This window comes from Lepisosteus oculatus, chromosome 22 (genome assembly GCF_040954835.1).
Source record: "Lepisosteus oculatus isolate fLepOcu1 chromosome 22, fLepOcu1.hap2, whole genome shotgun sequence".
Lineage (NCBI taxonomy): Eukaryota > Metazoa > Chordata > Actinopteri > Semionotiformes > Lepisosteidae > Lepisosteus > Lepisosteus oculatus.
Window position 1 is genome coordinate 2,989,529 of NC_090717.1, and position 18,591 is coordinate 3,008,119.

The 18,591-nt window shown below is 39.7% G+C and overlaps 1 protein-coding gene across 1 annotated transcript; it reads left to right on the forward strand.

The window, feature by feature from the left end:
- The first annotated feature begins 4,922 nt into the window (after positions 1-4,922).
- dgcr8 (DGCR8 microprocessor complex subunit) lies at positions 4,923-18,480 on the forward strand. Its single transcript, XM_006640120.3, has 14 exons — positions 4,923-5,044; positions 6,606-7,668; positions 8,124-8,289; positions 8,658-8,800; positions 9,197-9,527; positions 10,387-10,584; positions 10,701-10,802; positions 11,327-11,425; positions 11,731-11,813; positions 12,184-12,284; positions 12,818-12,924; positions 13,517-13,644; positions 14,678-14,791; positions 15,500-18,480. Exons 2-14 carry the CDS (start codon positions 6,943-6,945, stop codon positions 15,581-15,583), a joined length of 2,382 nt encoding a protein of 793 aa, XP_006640183.1. The 5' UTR covers positions 4,923-5,044; positions 6,606-6,942; the 3' UTR covers positions 15,584-18,480.
- Positions 18,481-18,591: the final 111 nt, after the last annotated feature.

Here is an 18,591-nt window from a genome sequence, read left to right on the forward strand (position 1 = left end):
TTTGTTGCAAAAGCGGAGTTCTAACAGTGTATTTTGAGGACTGAAGAACAAGAGGCCAGAACCCATAAAGCAATACAGTTACAGCAAAGTTCTGTAGCCGCCTGTGTGACTTACTAGTGTCTCCATGCTCAGGTTTCGGAAGTAAGGCCTGTGGAGACCTAAATATACTTGTGTAACTTCATTACAACTGAAGTGCTTTCTTTTCTCTGTGAATCACAATGCATGTAGTATGTGACTAGAACATACTGTACATGAATCCGTTTGTGTTGTTAACGTGTACACCACGAGTTAGCACTTCTCTGTTTGGAAGTATCCTCTGGAACACACTGATGATGCTTGTCTTTCAGGTCCCTTTTCCTTCATAATATCATTCTGGACACCTGATGTAAGGCTACACAAGCCGACAGGACCTGCCCAAATATCCTAGATAAAATTGGATGCAGAATTAGACAATTCCTCACGAATCTATGGCCCTACTGTATTTCAACTTGCTTTTCATTAGAAAATGAGAAAGCAGCTATTTGCCCAGGTATCCCTGCAGAGCATCTCGCAACATCAGGGCAGGATCTGTCTTCTGCACTTAAAGAAGCAAGGGATAATAGCAATTCTGTGTTCCACCATTGTCCCTTGTGTTTCTGGAGTGTCTTTTTACCACTGTGATATCGTAAAAACAAAACGCCCCCGGTGCTGCATGGTTCCAGGTGGTGTTTTTTTGTTTGTCATGCACATGCTGAGGAAGCATGGGTCAGAAACAGGGTGGCGAGGCATCAAGGAGGCCCTTGCCTGGACCAGACCTGGACCAGACCTGGACCAGACCTGGACCAGACCTGGACCAGACCTGGACCCGCTCTCCACCTTAGTTTTGTGAATCCAAATCCCTGGGATCCCCTCCCAAAGCCTTCATGTTTTACATCGGTCTGATTCTGCCCAGCAGTCCTCTCATAGGCTCAGAAATTGTCATCTTCATTTATGTCAACCACTTAACAAAGTGGCCATATTAAATGTTTCACGCTCATTGTTCAACCTTGCACAGCAGCAAGGATTATTATTTTCAGGTGTCATACAGTAGGGGAGAGACTAATTAATCATCATCATTGTTCAGTTTCCAAGTTTTTTTTTTTCACTCCCTGAAGCTGAAGGTTACTGTCCTCTCCTTAGTAGTTTAGTTGGTTAGTTTTGTTCAGAGGGGGAGTTCAAAGTTCCTTCCTCCCCTTTGTGTCCAGGAGGCCATGTATTGTGACAGACCCTGATGATTTATGTAGCTACAGCCGACATGTGCAAGATGTCCCATTCAGGACCTTTCCCTCCATTTCTTGGTTTTTAACTAGATGTTTTCCCAATGCTGTTATCTGTGCATTGAGAATGTAGTTGTAGGCTTTCGTTTAATAGTGCATGGGGAAAAAAGACATGTATTAACCAGTATGGCTTAACTTTGAATGTTTCACCCACTAACCTCAAAATTAATGTTTTTTTAATATGCATTACATCTTTAAATTAATGGCTGCACCCTGAAATCGCATTAGCAATAATTGCTACTCTGCAGTCCTTGGTAAAATCATACCCTGAGCGCTGTTATTATAGAGAGGGCTGAAGGGCAGGGTTATTGATGTCCAGACCCAAGTAAAACTGCACTGCAATCCATGCCATTAAAAGAAGCACAAAACGTCAGTCTTTATGCGTTTTGAATAGTGTGTAATTCTGATTCAGAGCCAGGATGCTCTGGTCATCATGGAATTTCCTTGCTGGCTTTTAATACCACAATCGTAAAGTGCTATAAATACAAGCATCTGTGCTGGGTTTGTAGTGTCTGCACTCATTGTAAAAGCTGAGGAGACAGTTGTCTGTCCTTGTTCTATAAAGATGTTTGGTTTTCTTTGCTGATGTAAGCTCTGCGTAATTACCTTGTGCACTTACATAGCGTGTGTCCTCCTTTGGGAAACAGTGATATTCTAGGCAGAGGTTTTAGCTCTGTTGTGAAAGTGCTGCTCTAGACTCTTTTAAAGTTATAGTTCATTAATTATGAACCCTGACCATGGCTATATTCCATCATCCCAAAAGGCAGAGGTGAATATTTTTTTTGTTTGCTTCCAGTCTACTGTTCATTAGTGCACTGAAACCAAAAACTAATGGAATAGTCTTTTTGATTTAACTCTTGTGTCTGTCACCCACAGTCACCTCATGTGTCCTGATAGACTCCTTGCGTGAGTTTGAGACAGGGCGGTGATGCTGCAAGTAAAATTGTGAAAGTACAGTGGTGTAAACTCACAAGTCAGTAGATATGAGAGTGCTGGGTTATCAATTGCCCTAGCTGAATTTAGAGCAAGGGTAAAATACTCCAATTAAGCAACTTGAATTACTTCAATTAACTAATTGAGCTAGTATGTGGGCCTCCAGGTCTAGAATTGGGACCCTTGCAGTAAACAAAATCAAAATGTGAGCTTCTGGACGTTGCTTTGCTCAGTTCTTCCAAGTCCACTCCAAATATTTACCATTTTTGTTCTTTTATCTTGCCTTTCGGTACAGAACATTCTCAGGGCACTTTACATTCATCCAATAATAAAAGTACAATAAACAGAATATTCTGTAAAACCAGATATAATTGAGAGAGAAAAAAAAGAAATGAACTGATAATTAAAGGCTATCAAGAAATAATATAAACCTATAAATCGGTAGCAATGTCATGATAGTGGATAGAATATGATGTCCAGATGACTGAAACCTGTGGGATGATTGTGTATTCCTAATAAGTTGCATCAATAGTCTTTTGCAAATGTTATACATATATACAATATATTGTATATTCTGTTTGTTTAAGCCATAAGTCACCTGGAATGAAGAGATCTACACAATTCTGTATTATCACAGTAGTAGATAATGTTGGCAACTGAAAAAGACTTCAGCGCTGTGAAAAGGCTTGAATATAACCACCAAGGCCACAGTGTGTTCGTGCTGTATAAGTAATATAACATTTCTGTGCAGAATTTGATACTGAAAGAATGTATTCAGATTATAAGGGACAAATATCAATAGTGCCATTGTCTGACTGCAGTACTTCCCCTGGTATTATTGTCTTTTTAATGTGCTTGATATATGGTGATTAATATTAAAAATATTGAATAATATTTTTAATAAAGTAATGAATATTAGACATCTCACTGGCTTCTCATATGTGCTGAAGAATGCATATGCAGAATAATTTTATTTCCTTTGGAGATTTTCTCTGTTCTTAATGAGTGCCAGGGACTTTGAGAAATCTGAGTAACTGCGATGTAGCTTCTCTGTAACGTGTAGAAAGAACATGTTATAACCTTGAAACTTCATACTCGTGATGTCTGGTGCATTGGCACTGCGCTTTACTGTACTGCCCTCTTGTGTTGGTATTTATTAATACTTCACTGAATTTTATCGAATGTAAAAACAGGCTTCCTGTTATTTTACAACAAAGGGGTGTCATTTCCCCAGAAAGTGTTTTGTTATAACATGGATCACCCAGTCTATGTGTTTTTAAACAACTGCTTATAGCATCGCTCCTCTCTTTCTGACACCCTAAGGTGTACATAAAAATCTCCTTAGCTAAAATTGACATTTGTCCTTTTATAATAAATGAGTAAGTTTAAACACAGCAATGCCATCGGTGTGAAAATTCAAAGTACTCCAATATACTTGTAGTGACGAAGAACTTTGAAGTCCTTTTTTTAAAGACCTGTGTGTCGAGGCTGGTCGCTGTGGGTGGTGTGAAGCAGGCAGCACCAGTGATCTGGAGGATAGTATTGCTGCCTCGTGGCTGTTGCCTCCTGGATTCAGATCCTTCTGTGGGGAGTTTGCCTGTGCTCCCTGTGGCAACAACAGAGAGCTCCTACCCCCCCCCAGTCCAAACTCTGCTGTCTAGGTTCATTGGTACCTGAAGAAGTGTCCACTGTTGACACCCTAGTGTTATATTGCAACCGTTGATCGTTTTTACCATTTCAAGTACAGGTTTGACACGTTTGCTACGAAGACGTCTGTAGCAATTATCTTAGTGGTTAATTTTTTTGTACAGAATAAATTGCGGTATGCTAGTGTCTTTTTTTTAATGCAAGATTTAGCCTATTACTTGAGAAATAAACACATGGGACCACATCGTGTTTAACTATTTTGGTGTATCTAAATCACAATTTGTGTAACTTTGGTAACTTGCATTTGTATTCATAAATCTCCACAATTTAAAGATGTAGTAGTTGGGATGCACCATATACATATTTATTCCAACTGGAAAGCACAATGATAATAAAGGATGCGATATTATACACTGATATGTCTTGTTTTTCTTATGAAGCAAAGCACTCACTTTTATGAATAAGGTGAGTTCGGCTGTGCCCTTTGTAAACACACTGGTAAGAGTTGCTGACCTAACCGCATAACTTAGTTGTTCCATCACTGTATTTTTATTAGTGCACAATTTAATGTAACGGTAAAACGAAGCAGAGTCTACGTAAAACAATACATTTTGTTTACACCTCCAAAGGTCATTATTATATTTTATAAATCGTAAAACAGATGGCAAAACCTAGATCAGAAATAACTCAAACCCAGACCAGATGCTACTACTATATCCCTTTTATACCAAGTGCCCATCACCAACTTAATGGAATACCCACCCCAGTCGTCTTATTGGGGGTTCAGCAAATATCTAATTATTTCAGGTGGGTAGCTGCGTCAGCATGCGTAGCTCCACGGCCGAACCGTTGTGTTCTCTTTCTTCTTTTTTTCAGCATGGAATAAACCTATTACTTGTTCCTTTGCTATCTAATTATTTGATTGGCCCTTTTCTTTATGCAGAGTCGCGTACGCCTCATTCTCACCTCCGATTGGCTAGTCTCTGCAGGCCTTTGCGACCATTGGTCACTGCGCCATCAATCGGCGACGAGCCGGTAAGGGGGGAGGAGCTTCAGCAGCCACTGGTGTTCTTTCAAAGATGGCGGCGGTGGTGAGCAAGATGGAAGATAATTTTCTTGACAATTTAAACTAATTTCAAGCGTGTAAAACAAAATTTATTACTTACAAGGTAAGTAATTGGACGCTGTGGGGAGACTAAAATGATTATCGATTTATTTCGGTTTTTAAAATACCGGAAGAGTTACTGTGGGGGGGGGAGTCTTTTTTTGTGTAGTGGAGCACCAAAAAAAAAATTAAATGAACGAGCTTCATATATGTTTCAAAATTCAGGGTGATTAAGTTAACTCAGGATGTGATAGACATTTAGAATTTATTTTTTAATGTAGAAAATTGTGCCTTTGTTGTAATAAGATATTTCCGAAAACCCACACCTAGCAGTATTTGTTTAACCTAAATAAAACAATAAAAAATAATAAAACCTAATAGATTTCCACCCGACACGGAGTTTTATTATTTTTCATCGTATGAATGTGAAGGCTTAAAAAAACTGTTTTCTACGGGCAAGAAGACACCCAAAAAACCATCTGTTCTGTAAGTGTAAGGATATTACAGTTACATTTGCAAAGCGTGACACTGATAGGCGTTACAGGCCCCATTCAGTTGGCTCAGTTACGTATGGAGATATATGCACTTCTTTTGGTGACATTTTAGCATATAGTTTCTAAGCATAATCTGTATCAAGCACAATCGGCAGAAGAAATCCCGATATTATCAAATAAATCGCGTTCGGCAGCGACTGTTACTGCTGTATGAATGAGAACGTGTCTTTGTATCCTTTTAATTTACGAGAAATTTAAATGTCTCCTTTTAAATCGCGTTATTCTGTTTTCATGTAGATAAGTTCGGAAACGGACCAGACGCCGAATTCTGGTCCGTGGGGTCGTACGGTACTATCAAAAGAGATCGGAAGTAGATTGATCATCTTTAAAATGTTGAAATGAGATTATTGGGGTGTCGTTAATCAGACTTCAGTCCCTTTCTAGCTAGTTGTTCAGTGTGAATAAAGGATGAAAAGGGTGTTATAAACTACAAGAAGGACTGTTTCTCCCAGTGTGTAGGTTGTGCAAATAGTACTTTAAAAGTCATTAGTCCAGCAATTTAATTTTTTAACACAATTTGAGTTCTTATACGTACATTTTTAAAAAGTAGTTTTTGGACACCTCTTGAAATACAAATTGGAAGGTTACTTCCGATATTACTTGCTCAAATATCGGTTACAATAAATAACAACTCAGTTATTGTATAAAAACATAGACTAGATAATATCTTTCATTATTTTCCACGTGGGTGCTCAGTGCAATAAAATAGATATCTATAGTGAATATAAAACATGAAAATACAAGTTAAAGATAATATGCAGTGACCGTATAGGCAAAAGGTAGGGGTCAATAGAAGCAGATAACAGCTGCCCTACAAATCATACAAATCATGGTTGACCTTATTTGGTAAACAGCCTTTAAGTGCCTTAAAATATTTAATCTTTTTTCTTTATTAGTTATGAAAAACTATAATTGAACTATCTAGCTGATGCCTTTCAAATATGAGGCAGTCTTCAAATATTCTGTTTAAGATGGAGGATATCATAGAGAAATACCCGAATGCTAAAAACACTGTCAAAATAAGAAGACACCTGCCCGCTGAGCTCTTTTTCTTTTGTTTTTCCTCCCTAGTTGGGACTTTCCGCTGAAGACTTGACCATGGAAGACGAACAGTGCCTAGCTATGGGCAACATTTAAGCTGAGTGCATTGTGATTTCCAATAATTGAGACAGTGATTCTAAAAAGCTGTCTACATTAATGAAAAGAACAATGTAGTCAGCTTAACATAATCAACAATTACATGACCAAAAGAGAGTGTGTTTTAGAGTAACGAGGAATGTTTCTCCACACGTCTTTAAGTAGTCGAAAACCTCCATTAAAGGGGAAAGAAATAATCATTTTTTAATAATTCAGTTGTATACATTTCCTCCTTCTCTGTATTTTTAGAATAGCATTATTCATTGTTGAAATGGAGACTGATGAAATTCTGCCGCCCCTCCCACAAGGGCCACCTGATGCTTTGAGCTTGGACAGCCTTAATAGTCCCCCACCGTTGCCGCCAAGCACACAGCCTCCACCACCTCCCCTGCAAACGTCCAGTGACGCAGAGGAAATGGACGTTAGCTCAGGTGGTGATGGACAGACAGACGCCCCAGCAGGGGACACTGAAACGACTGGCGCAGAACAGCTCCTCGCGAAGGGATCTGCTTCCTTCACCAGCCGTCTCGCAGACGAGCCAGATTCGAGCCCCCTGAACCCGAGAACCGCTCGGCACGCGCCGCCCGTCACCAAGTTCTTGCCCGACTTGAAGCTACTGAAAGACGTCAAGATTAGCGTGAGCTTTACAGAGAGCAGCAGGAGCAAAGACAGGAAGGTATTGTACACTGGGAAGGGTCAGGAGGTGCAGGCGGACACCCAGCTTAGCAGTGATGGCGTAAACGGCGAGCTGCATGATGCCGATCTGGGGTTAGCTGATGGGCAGGGTCAGGGTGATGCCACTGTAGATGCAGGGAGGAAGGGTGAGGACGTGGAGGCTGACTTGGAGAAGAAAGTAGAATTTGCGGTTCTGGATGAACTCGAGGATTTCACTGAGAATTTTATGGAGACTGGAGACGGAGACCAAGGAGGTTTCCAGTCTGAGGTGATTGTTCAGCAGGAGCAAGCAGATGAGGAAACCCTGAATTATTCCTATGAGGTAAGTTGGCATTTTTTTAATGGTTCGGCTTGCTGCTGTGGAACACATGGTCCTTCCACTACATTGTACACCGTGACCTTATGTAGTTTTCACATGCCTTCATCAGTTGTGGATCACTTTGTTACGTTTTTTTATATGTATAGTTTATCAAATCTTTTTTAAATTGGATATTTTTTTATTAGAGGTTAAAAATAATATTTTTTCTCCAAGATGTGGCTGGTTGTTTTAGACTGTATCGCATCTGGTGGGATCTGTATCCAGATCTTTGCTGCAGTCTTGACCAGCTCCAGACTTGACATTGCAGCATGGCATTGTCGCAGGTGATTGCATGGCTCCTGTTGTGCAAAGTGCCTCTCTGGTACCAATAGCAAAGGTTGGCATAAAGGGGCTGTGCCTGTGGCTGGAAGATTGACAGGCTAGGAGCAGCTTTCTCTTTCTCTGACCGTGTTTTCCAGGAGGATTTTGATAATGATGTGGATGCGTTGCTGGAGGAGGGCCTGCCTGTGCCAAAAAAGAAGATGAGGCTGACTGAGGACAAGTATGGCGGAGACAGTGACCATCAGTCGGATGGAGAGACCAGCGTCCAGCCCATGATGACCAAAATTAAAACTGTGCTAAAGAGTGAGCTTTCATTCTTTTCCTTTTTTTTTGCTGACACACTTGTTTTGGTCTTTGTCTTTTTTACTCCTGTTACTGTTTTTTTTCACTTGAAGAGCAGTATTTAACGGCTTATGTTATTACATAGTGTGGAACCATTGAGAACATTTTTCTGTTCCTCAAATGGAATTAATTCAGTTTGTGTTCATTTAAGTCCATAGTTGTTCAGTGTGAAGCTTTGGGCAGTCCTCTGATTTGTTGATTTAAGCTGTTTTGTGAGTGTGCCGTATGGAATTCTGATGACGGCTCTTGCTCGCCCTTGTTGTCTAGTGCTCACCCTTGTGACCAGTGTTTGACTTGCAGTAACCGAAGGCCTGTTTATGTGCTTGTAGGTCGAGGTCGTCCACCTACAGAGCCACTGCCTGATGGATGGATCATGACATTCCATAACTCTGGCATTCCAGTCTACCTTCACAGGGAAACCAGAGTAGTTACCTGGTCAAGACCTTACTTCTTAGGAACAGGGAGCATTAGGGTATGAGACTTCTTATGTGTCCAGTGGTTTTTTATGGCTTCGATCTGTGTGCGTGAAGGGCTAAGGTAATCCTGAGTTGTGCACTTTAGCAGTCTTAAAGCGTTTAGAAGAAATGTTGGCCCAAGGAAAGCAGATGAAAAGCCAGGGTTGTGCAGTATAAAAAGACAACAACTCCGAGAAGCTGCCACTGAGGTGTATTAGTGTAATTCTAGACGTATCATTGGCATACTGAAGAAAGCCGCTTCACACACTGTGTTTATAGCGCAGATGATGGCAGATTACAGTGCTCTGAACTGTGGCTTTTTTTCATATAAAGATATCCATAAAGTATTTATGTGCCATGAGAACCGAAACCTGGCTAAGTTTTGGCTCACCTGTCCCCTGAACCTGTCACAGAAACACGATGCTCCGACCAGCAGCATTCCCTGCCTGCACTACAAAAAAATGAAGGAGCAAGAGGAAAGGGAACAAAACGGAGAGGTGACGCCGAACCCCGGGAACTCCCCGGTGAAAACTGGGGAGGGGGTCCCCGACGCGGAGCGGGTGGACGAGCCGGACTCCACAGCCCCGGAGGAGTCGGCCGCCGGCGCCTCAGGGGTCCCGGGGGAAGAGGCAGTTCCTGCTGGAGGGGTCTCGGAGGACAAGGATCCCCATACCATTGACACCGCACAGGGAGCCCTGGGACAGGTCAAGGCAAAGGTGGAGGTGTGCAAAGACGAATCCATAGGTAAGGGGGCAGGAGACAGGAAGGGTTGGTAATATGTCTCTTTTTCATGTACGGGAAGTGCCTGCAGGGGTAGGTGTTTTTTTTTTTTACAGTTTTCTTTCAGTGCAACCATGCTTGCTTTTTATCAGTAATGCATCTATCCAGAAAGCTGCTTCTACCTTGTAAGGGTTGTGGCAAGCTGGAGCAAGGTGGGACTGCACCCTGGACACACAAACGTATGAACACAGGGCCAATTGTTTAGAGACAGCGGGTAGCCTAGCCAGCATGTCTTGGGAAGATGAGAGAAACAGCCCCGTGTGAACTTGGAAATGAACTGTGTGTATATATGAATAACATTCTCATCTGAAGTTCCTGCTGCATCCTTTTTTTTCAGACATGGGGGAATAGTGTTTTCCTGGGCAGTACACATTTCGGTAGCTTTCACACTGTTGTGCTGTGTTGGCACATGAGCTGTAAAGGAACAAGGAGAAATTAATTCCAGCTGAAATCTATTTATTTTTCCTTCTCATTGGGGAATTGCTCTCTACTTCACTGAATAGATTTCACTTGAATGTAATATTTAGGTGTTTTTTGGATTTATTTTTAAGATGAAAGTGGGTGTGTCAATTAAACTGCAAGTCATAAGGAGGATTTTTTATTTGTGTTATTGGTTTACTCGTTATAATTAAGACTTAGTGATAATTAATCATTAATGGCATATGAATGGTGCCTAGGACATGGTAAGATTTCTACATGTCTCCCTTTGTAAACTGTTAAGTAGATTGAGCTGAAGTAAAGCAGATTGTGTAAGAACAGCCCATCCTAATGTCCATGCAGAGATAAGAAGAATGATTTTATTTCTGTTTTCATTTGGTGGCAGACATTGAGGAGTTTCGGAGTTACTTGGAAAAGTGTTTTGATTTTGAGCAAGTCACTGTGAAGAAGTTTCGGACCTGGGCAGAGAGGAGGCAGTTCAACAGAGAGATGAAGAGGAAGCAGGCTGAGGCAGAAAGGCCCATCCTGCCGGCTAATCAGAAGCTCATCACTTTGTCTGTACAAGACGCCCCTACAAAGAAAGGTACACGAAGATTTCAGCCGCAGCTCTTTCCTTACAAAAGGACTAAAGGGCTTGATTGGAATGTTAGATTTCTGTATTTCTTGCTCTTTTTAAGCACTTTCTTCTTTTCTGTTCAGAGTTTGTCATAAATCCAAACGGGAAATCGGAGGTGTGCATTCTACATGAGTACATGCAGCGGGTCCTCAAGGTTCGACCAGTTTATAATTTTTTTGAATGTGGTGAGTAGTATTTTAGTATTTCTTTGCTATAATCACATTTTTTAATCTGCATGTATCAAATCCAGCTGTCCAGCTTCAGTAACCACTCCTTAGGGGGTTGCAACCTGATCCAGCATCCTGGTTGGATTTCATTCATTCACTTTCATTCATACACACACATGCAAGGTCCATTTAGAGACACTGTTCAACCTGAACGGTACGTCTCTGGATGGTGGGATACCAGGATCCTCCTGCTGAAAATCCGTGCGGGCAAGGGTAGAAAATCTCAAACACAACACAGAACACGCCCAATTCAGATTTCAGCCCAAGACCTGTGGGGCAGTAAAGCTAACTGCCGGGTCTCCATGCCTTCTTATCTCTTACAAATCAAAAAATACATGGACTTCCAACCTGATAGTATCTCCCTTAATATATAGTCTGCAGAAAATAACACGGAACCAGATTGTGTGGGTGCCCTGGAGGGGTAAAGCATTTTTTTCTTTTGTTCAAGGATGTAAGAGTTTGAAAGCTGTTTCTGTTTCCAGAAAACCCAAGTGAGCCCTTTGGAGCCTCAGTCATTATAGATGGAGTAACATATGGCACAGGAACTGCAAGCAGTAAGAAACTTGCCAAGAATAAAGCTGGTAATTGCTTTTACATATATTTTTTTTAAAAAGTCTAATGGCAGCTTTTGCATATTTATTGTGTAGCTTGCAAATTGTTCCCATTTGGAGTACAATTTACAAACACAGGGAAAAGTACCACACACTCTTATGCTTTTTTAATAAGAAGCCATGAAAGCACCATTGTTTCACCTCCTATTTGGTGCAATTAAAGTGGTCTACCATTTTATAAAACACAATTACAAGTGCAGTTTAAAATTAAAAATACAAGATCCTATTCATGTAACGCTTGGCAAAAATTTAAAATTGTGCATGGTTTTTCCCAGCTCGAGCAACACTGGAAATCCTTATTCCTGATTTTGTGAAACAGACATCTGACGAAAAGCCCAAAGATAGCGATGAATTGGAGGTGAGTCTCAATTTGAAAAGAAAGGTCTCGCTGGTATTTCCAGTGACAACATACAGTATTAATCTGCCTAGCTGTGTTGCCAAAGCCAGTTTCCTAGAGATCTGTGGATCAATAACCTACTGGGAACCAACCAAGAAAACAAGCAGATTGCCTCTTGTTTATAATCTTGTTTAGGCAAGGCATGTATGTAGTTGTACTTAATAGCCATTTTATCATTTTTTTTCAAACTCAATTTGCAGTATCTATATCTATGCTTGGTATTACTCTGAAAGCCTTACAATATAACTGGGACCTTCAGATCTCTTGCTAAAAGATGTGGCTGTTTTGCAATTATAATGTTTTCTTCTGTTTTGTGTTATTTGCCTCCTAGTATTTTAACCATATCAGTATTGAAGACTCGCGGGTATATGAATTGACCAATAAAGCAGGATTGCTGTCACCATATCAGATTCTTCATGAGTGCCTTAAGAGGTAAGGGACTTTTTTAGAGAATTAATTTAAGACGGGCACAGATTCCAACAAGTTATTTAAGTCGCTTTTGCAATGGCTATCGGGGATTTTGAAGTCACACGAAGCAATGGAATAAGGGACAACAAAAATATGCGCACGTACATTAATGCACACATAATGGTTTTGAAACAACTTCCTGCCCTTTCTCCAAACATTCATCTCAACTTCACTTCACAACTCACAGGGAGGGACATATATGCAGAACAAGAAAAGCGTTACTGAATGGCAAGGACCTGCTGTAGTCTGCGAGACAAAATCGTGCAGAAATGATCACTATCGGCAGATAATCGAAACTCGAGTGTCGAGAAGGGAAGGTGTTCTTCAGTGAAGAGACACTGGGGGAGTCTAATAAAAGAGGCGGGATGTATATTACAAATGTCTTTGAGACTGTATTTTTGGAGATTTCTAATGGCAGACACATGGTCATTGCAGTTCTTTGATAGGACAATCTACCACTACACTGCAAGTATAAAATGTATTTTTTTTCTTTTTAGAAACCATGGAATGGGTGACACCAGCATAAAATTTGAGGTGATTCCTGGTAAAAACCAGAAGAGCGAATATGTGATGACTTGTGGGAAACACACTGTACGAGGATGGTGTAAGTACAGAGCTTTAAAGCCTGTCAGTTGTATTCATAAGACTTACATGATACATTCATTTACCTCCTGTTTATTTAAATAGAAAAGGTTGACTTTCTCAGCATTACAAACTAAAAGTACAAAACAATAAAGTGTCTTTTAGTAATGCTTAGATTACATCCTGAAAGATTTGTGTGATTTTCTCTTAAGGAAAATAGGTTTTGGTTTAGCACAATGGTTGAAATTGTATAAATATAGCAGTTTGTCTATAATATATTTACTGTAAGCAGGGTAATGTTTTAACAATCTGCATTCCAGAATCTTTTGTTTTAGAGCATTGGTAATGCAGTATGTAGTCTGATTGACCTTTTAAAGGGACCTGTTTATGATCCCACACACTGTGATTTCTTTTCATTAAAAGGATGTGTACTGCCTCATTGTTACACGTGTTCAGTAATCATAGCTTATTTTGTCAAATGAAACGTGTTTCAAACAACATGTTAAATGGAGTCCTGTTTAAGCCTGCCACAACAATGTTAAGATTATAAATTGGAGAATAGGATCTAGTGAAAACTTAAGAGGTTATGCACGTCTTAATTTTTTGGGTTGTAGGTAAAAATAAGCGAGTGGGGAAGCAGCTTGCCTCACAGAAAATCTTGCAGCTTCTTCATCCACACGTCAGAAACTGGGGGTCACTTCTCCGCATGTATGGGAGGGAGAGCAATAAGATGGTGAAAAAGGTACGTTTTTGTGAAACCCGAGATGTGAAAATCCCAAAAAGAAGGCTACAGAGGTTCAGAATTCAATGATTATGGATGCTTGTTTCTGTTCTTTCATTACAGCAGACACTAAAACAAGCCAGGGATGATAGGAAGGTAGCAGGTCTAGATGTCATTTCTATGATCATTCCCCCTATGTTCACACACAGATTTCTTACCTACAGTAGGCATAGGGTGTTTGCAAGTGCTTATCCAGACACTCAAAGCGCTGTGCAGGAGCACACTCATAGTACATGTAACAGAAGTTGTAAGAGAAAATAAAACAACAAACTGCCCCAGTAAAAAAACATACTAAGTTAGTATGTAACATAAAGATTCATACTAAGTTATACATTAAAGAGAGAGAGATTTAATAATGTTGGCAGTCTTGGGGTCTCTTGTGAACGTGGCCAGTGAGTTGCACGGTTCACAACTGAATTCACCAAATTCTTTCCAAAGGTTGTGATGTGTTGACTACTTGTAGGTGGTTGAGGAGCTATCTGGTCCTGTAAGCATGCCTTCCGTCGGTGGTCAGAAAGAGCTGTCTGAAATGTTTGTAGAAGAACTAATCTTAAGGTGTGGCCACGCTTATGGCTGCCCAGCTTCCGTACATCCACACCAGTACTCTGCTAGCCAATGATGAAGACGTGTGTAAATGGGCAGCCATATTGTCAAGATGACAGCTGGCAATGTACATCAACGCTGTCATTCTTATATAGCCTTTTCTAGTTCTTGAGGGAGGCTATATCATTGAAATCCCTTGATTTCTGGGTTTAAGTAAACCATGAATGGTCAAGGGGAGCGTATTCTTGTTGAAACTGATTCCTGTGCTTAATTACTTCAGTGAAAAGGAAGAGTAAGACGGGAGAGCTCAGTTTGCAAGACATAGAGCTGCCAGTAACTGGGCTAGGACGAAGTAAATGTGTAGAATCCTGAGTAATACCTTGAATGGTTTTATGTGTCCATGATGGTGTTGTTTTGCACCCTCGTTGATCTGTCTCAATTGTTTTGGCAGGAAAACTCAGACAAGAGTGTGATAGAACTTCAGCAGTATGCCAAAAAGAACAAGCCAAACCTTCATATCCTGAACAAACTGCAGGAAGAGATGAAGAAACTGGCAAAAGAGAGGGTGAGCTTTCCAGTCAGGGTGACACCCATAAAAAGACTGATTTGTAGCTAATTTGCATGGTTTTGGTTATCACCCCTGTTCCTGGAGCACCCAAACTCTAGCAGTTCTTATAGGTAACCAATTTCTAAAAGACTTTGAATAATTGAGTTATAATCAGTCAAGCAGCTGACTTGCTAAACTAGGAAATTTATAGCTCTTTAGGCACTATGCTCTTGAGTATTCATTAGTCTTCAGGAGAGCTCTTAATTTAAACAGTATTTGCTGTATTACTTTCCAATCTTCAGAAACAGGTAAGCTATAATATGAACTAAATTGGGGCTGGGCTGTTTAGTTAATTGAATATTTAAATGAATTAAGTTGCTTGAAGACTTTTCAATGTTTTGTTTCTGCTGCTCAAAACTTGATGATCTTAAAGTACATATGAAATGCAGCTGTTAAAGGGTAATCTCCAACGTGTTTAGGAACTGAATATAATTGTAGAGTTCAGATTGTGGGCAGGGCACTAGAATGCAACTACATACCAGAGCTTAGCTGTAGAAAAAAAATCAACAGGTGTGTGGAAGCTTTGGGTTGGGACTGGAAACTGTTTATCTGTAGTAATCAGGAAGCACTCGTGAAACTTGGGTTTGTGGCACACACTATTACGTTTTTGTAGCATGTGGTTCTCATTCACAAAACAAGTGTTTAATTTAAATCTTTATATTGCAGGAAGAAACCAGGAAGAAGCCAAAAATGACCATAATGGAATCAGCCCAGCCTGGCAGTGAGCCCTTGTGTACTGTTGATGTGTAGTAAACTGTAACCAACCAACCAATCAAAATGGCACTGACCAATGGTATCCATCATTACCATCGGAGCACATGTCCACACCCACCTGCTTGGATTATACATTATGCAGAGTGAAATGGCAATAGAACTTAAATTTAAGGATACCTCTGTAACTGAAGTACTGTTAAAGTGATTGAAATATTTTATTTTGGCACATTTTACATTTAATGGAAATTATAACAGGATAAGCTTGCTAGTGGAAGTACAGGTATAGTTTGAACTGCATTCATCTCTACTCATATTTTACCTAAAGCACTTTTTTCTCTCTCTCATCTGATGAACCACATACAGTTACTGTTTACCTGTAATTCAATACAAATTACTGGTACCTGTACCTCAGTGGGGTTGTAAAGTTTTGAATTCACAGAAATATGCAGTTATTTGAACTGTGGAGGGAAAGGAATTGATTCTTGGCTGGAATTGTTTACTGTCATATGACAAAAGCTCTTTTGCAAATGTGCTGACCAGTTTGGGAAAACCTACATTTCTTAACACAGTGGTTACTAGTGGTTTCTTTTAATGTGAACCTTGACAAGATTGTATTTATAATTACCAGTGAGTTCCTTTCAGCTGAAAGCCAATACACCAAATTGATTACTTTTACTTAAGAAAAACTGTTTAACAATTTCAGAAACTGACTCAAGTCTTTTCACTGGGAATCTACATTTACTTTTTTGATCACAATTGTAGCTCAGTACTGGATGTAGCTACAGCTGTAGCTGGATGTAGCTACAGCTGTAGCTGGATGTAGCTCTGTGTTTGTGGCAGAAATTGGACAACAACTCTATAACTGCTTCATAGGGAAGTGCCTATGCCCATTGCAAAGCAGTTTAACTCCATTTCAGGTTTGATGAGCTGCAAGCGTCTGTAAACCAGCACAAAGAGCTTAGTATTTAAAGAAGTCTACGTAGTGTAGATCAAAATGCTATGCATTCTTTGCATTTTAAGGAAATCTACATAGGGCAGATCAAAATGCTACATGGTAGAAGTCTTTTTTATTAATGTTTTTTGTATGTTTTAGGTGATGTGTAATCCGTAGAGCACACCTTAAGGCTGTGGGTAAAGACTGAATTTGTCTAGTGTAACTTTTAACTGGATAAATGTAACACTTAAGCTAGGTAAAGAGCTGTTTCTAACCTAGCAACACATAGAAAAGCTGCTGAAGTTTTTCCCTGAGGACCAGAACCCCAGGTGCAGAGTTTAAAGGTGGATGTTTAACTACACGTGAAAGCCACGCAGTGTGACTTAAATGAAAGTCAGCTGCAGTATTCATTTGCCCATTAAACTAACAGTATGACCCCTATTAAAGACAAAAGATTGTTCATATTCAAAAGCAGAATTTTATGAGCAAGACTAAGCCTCATTATGTGGAAAGAGATCATTTTAAGTGTGCTACTGTGCAAATTTCGTTTACAGAAAATGTAACCGGGGCAAGGGAAGGAGGAAAGGGAATCCCCTTTAGCATGCTGAAAATCCATACTAACAATCTTAAAACTTTTAAGGACAGACATGTGAATAATAGCTTTGTATATGTTAGAAAAAGAAAGTATTTTTATTGCCTTTTGTTTGGAAATGCAGGATGAAACATATCAAAAGGTCAGTTTTAATGGCTGGTCTACCAAGCTAACGTCATGCTTTCCAACTGTCAGCGCTGCGGAGGACACAAGCACAAGGGCTTGAGGTACTGTAGTTTGGCTTGTGTAACAACAATGTGCACAAGGCTCTGGTTTATTATTTGTTATTTTTAGTTTTTTTTTGCATTGGAAGTGAACACCTAATTGAGATAAAATGTGCATGTTGAAAGCTTTCGTAGTTGCTACAAAGTAACTTGAGATGTTCAGTGTTTGCTTAATAAAGGTAAGCCTCCAGTGGTAGCTAGGAATTCAGATTTAAATAGTGGGAAATTGTAACTCTGGATTAATTTCTTTTTACACTAAATCGAAATGGTAATGGTATGTATTGCCTTAGCATACTTTTTTCGCTAAAGGGCTTGTGTTGCAAATGCAAAGGAACATGCTGGAAAACAGTCCCTTTAACGTTTTGGGAAACACTAAGCTCTTTTACTTGAGTCTGTTATTTAGTGAGAATAAGCTACAGTATTTGCTGTGGAGTGAAAGATGACGTGTCGGTGATATTGAAATTCTGGTAAAACATTGCCTTTAGCATGTGCTGATTTTAATTGTCTTAATGGGTTGTGTGTCTGTATACAGTAAATGTCTGTTTGCCATCTACTTAATTCATCGCACTTGTCAATCAAGGAAAATGAAGGTACTCTCCTTTACCTCGAACAAAAACTTTCATTTCATTTAATACAAAATTCCATTAAGTAGTAAAATAGCTAATGAAGCAGTGTGAACCAAAGCTTAAATAATACTGTCTTATGCATTTTTATAGACTAGATTGCTGCATCAAATATACAGGAGGAAAAAAAAAATGCAATAACTGCTGGAACAAAAGTCATTTCAACTACTGTACACTGTCATTGTGTGAATTATTTCAGTGTACGTATGCTTTTTTTCTTAATGCTTACTGCATTAATATTTTTTGTTCAAAAGGCATTTTCACTGTTGCACATGAGCACAAAGCTGCTGTAATAAGGATTAGAATGATGCTTTAAGAATGTGCTTTTCGTATAACTGCCCAGAAAGAGTACTGACATTGAGTCTGTCTTGCAGAAGTGTCTTTAGTGTGTGCTGAAAACATGCTTTTTTTACATGTTACCGTTTGACTTGTAACAGTGTGGAATTCTTTGCTAGAGGTAACGCTGCCTAGAAAATGAAGTATGTCCTGTAATGTGACTTACGTGTGTGGACTTTTTCAGTGAAATTCGTTTATGCAAATAAAACTTTTGTCTTACCACAGCAGGTGCAATTAAAGCCCCGTTTATATTAATCTATTTTCAGTTCAGTACATTTTCCCTGATGTTTATAAACAAGAGGAAGCAAAAATGTGAGCTTCACACAAGTTTTATG

Coding starts and splice junctions, on each gene's coding strand:
- dgcr8 (XM_006640120.3), top strand. CDS start 6,943: ATGGAGACTGATGAAATTCTGCCGCCCCTCCCACAAGGGCCACCTGAT. Junction 7,669..8,123: donor CCCTGAATTATTCCTATGAG/GTAAGTTGGCAT, acceptor CGTGTTTTCCAG/GAGGATTTTGATAATGATGT. Junction 8,801..9,196: donor TAGGAACAGGGAGCATTAGG/GTATGAGACTTC, acceptor AACCTGTCACAG/AAACACGATGCTCCGACCAG.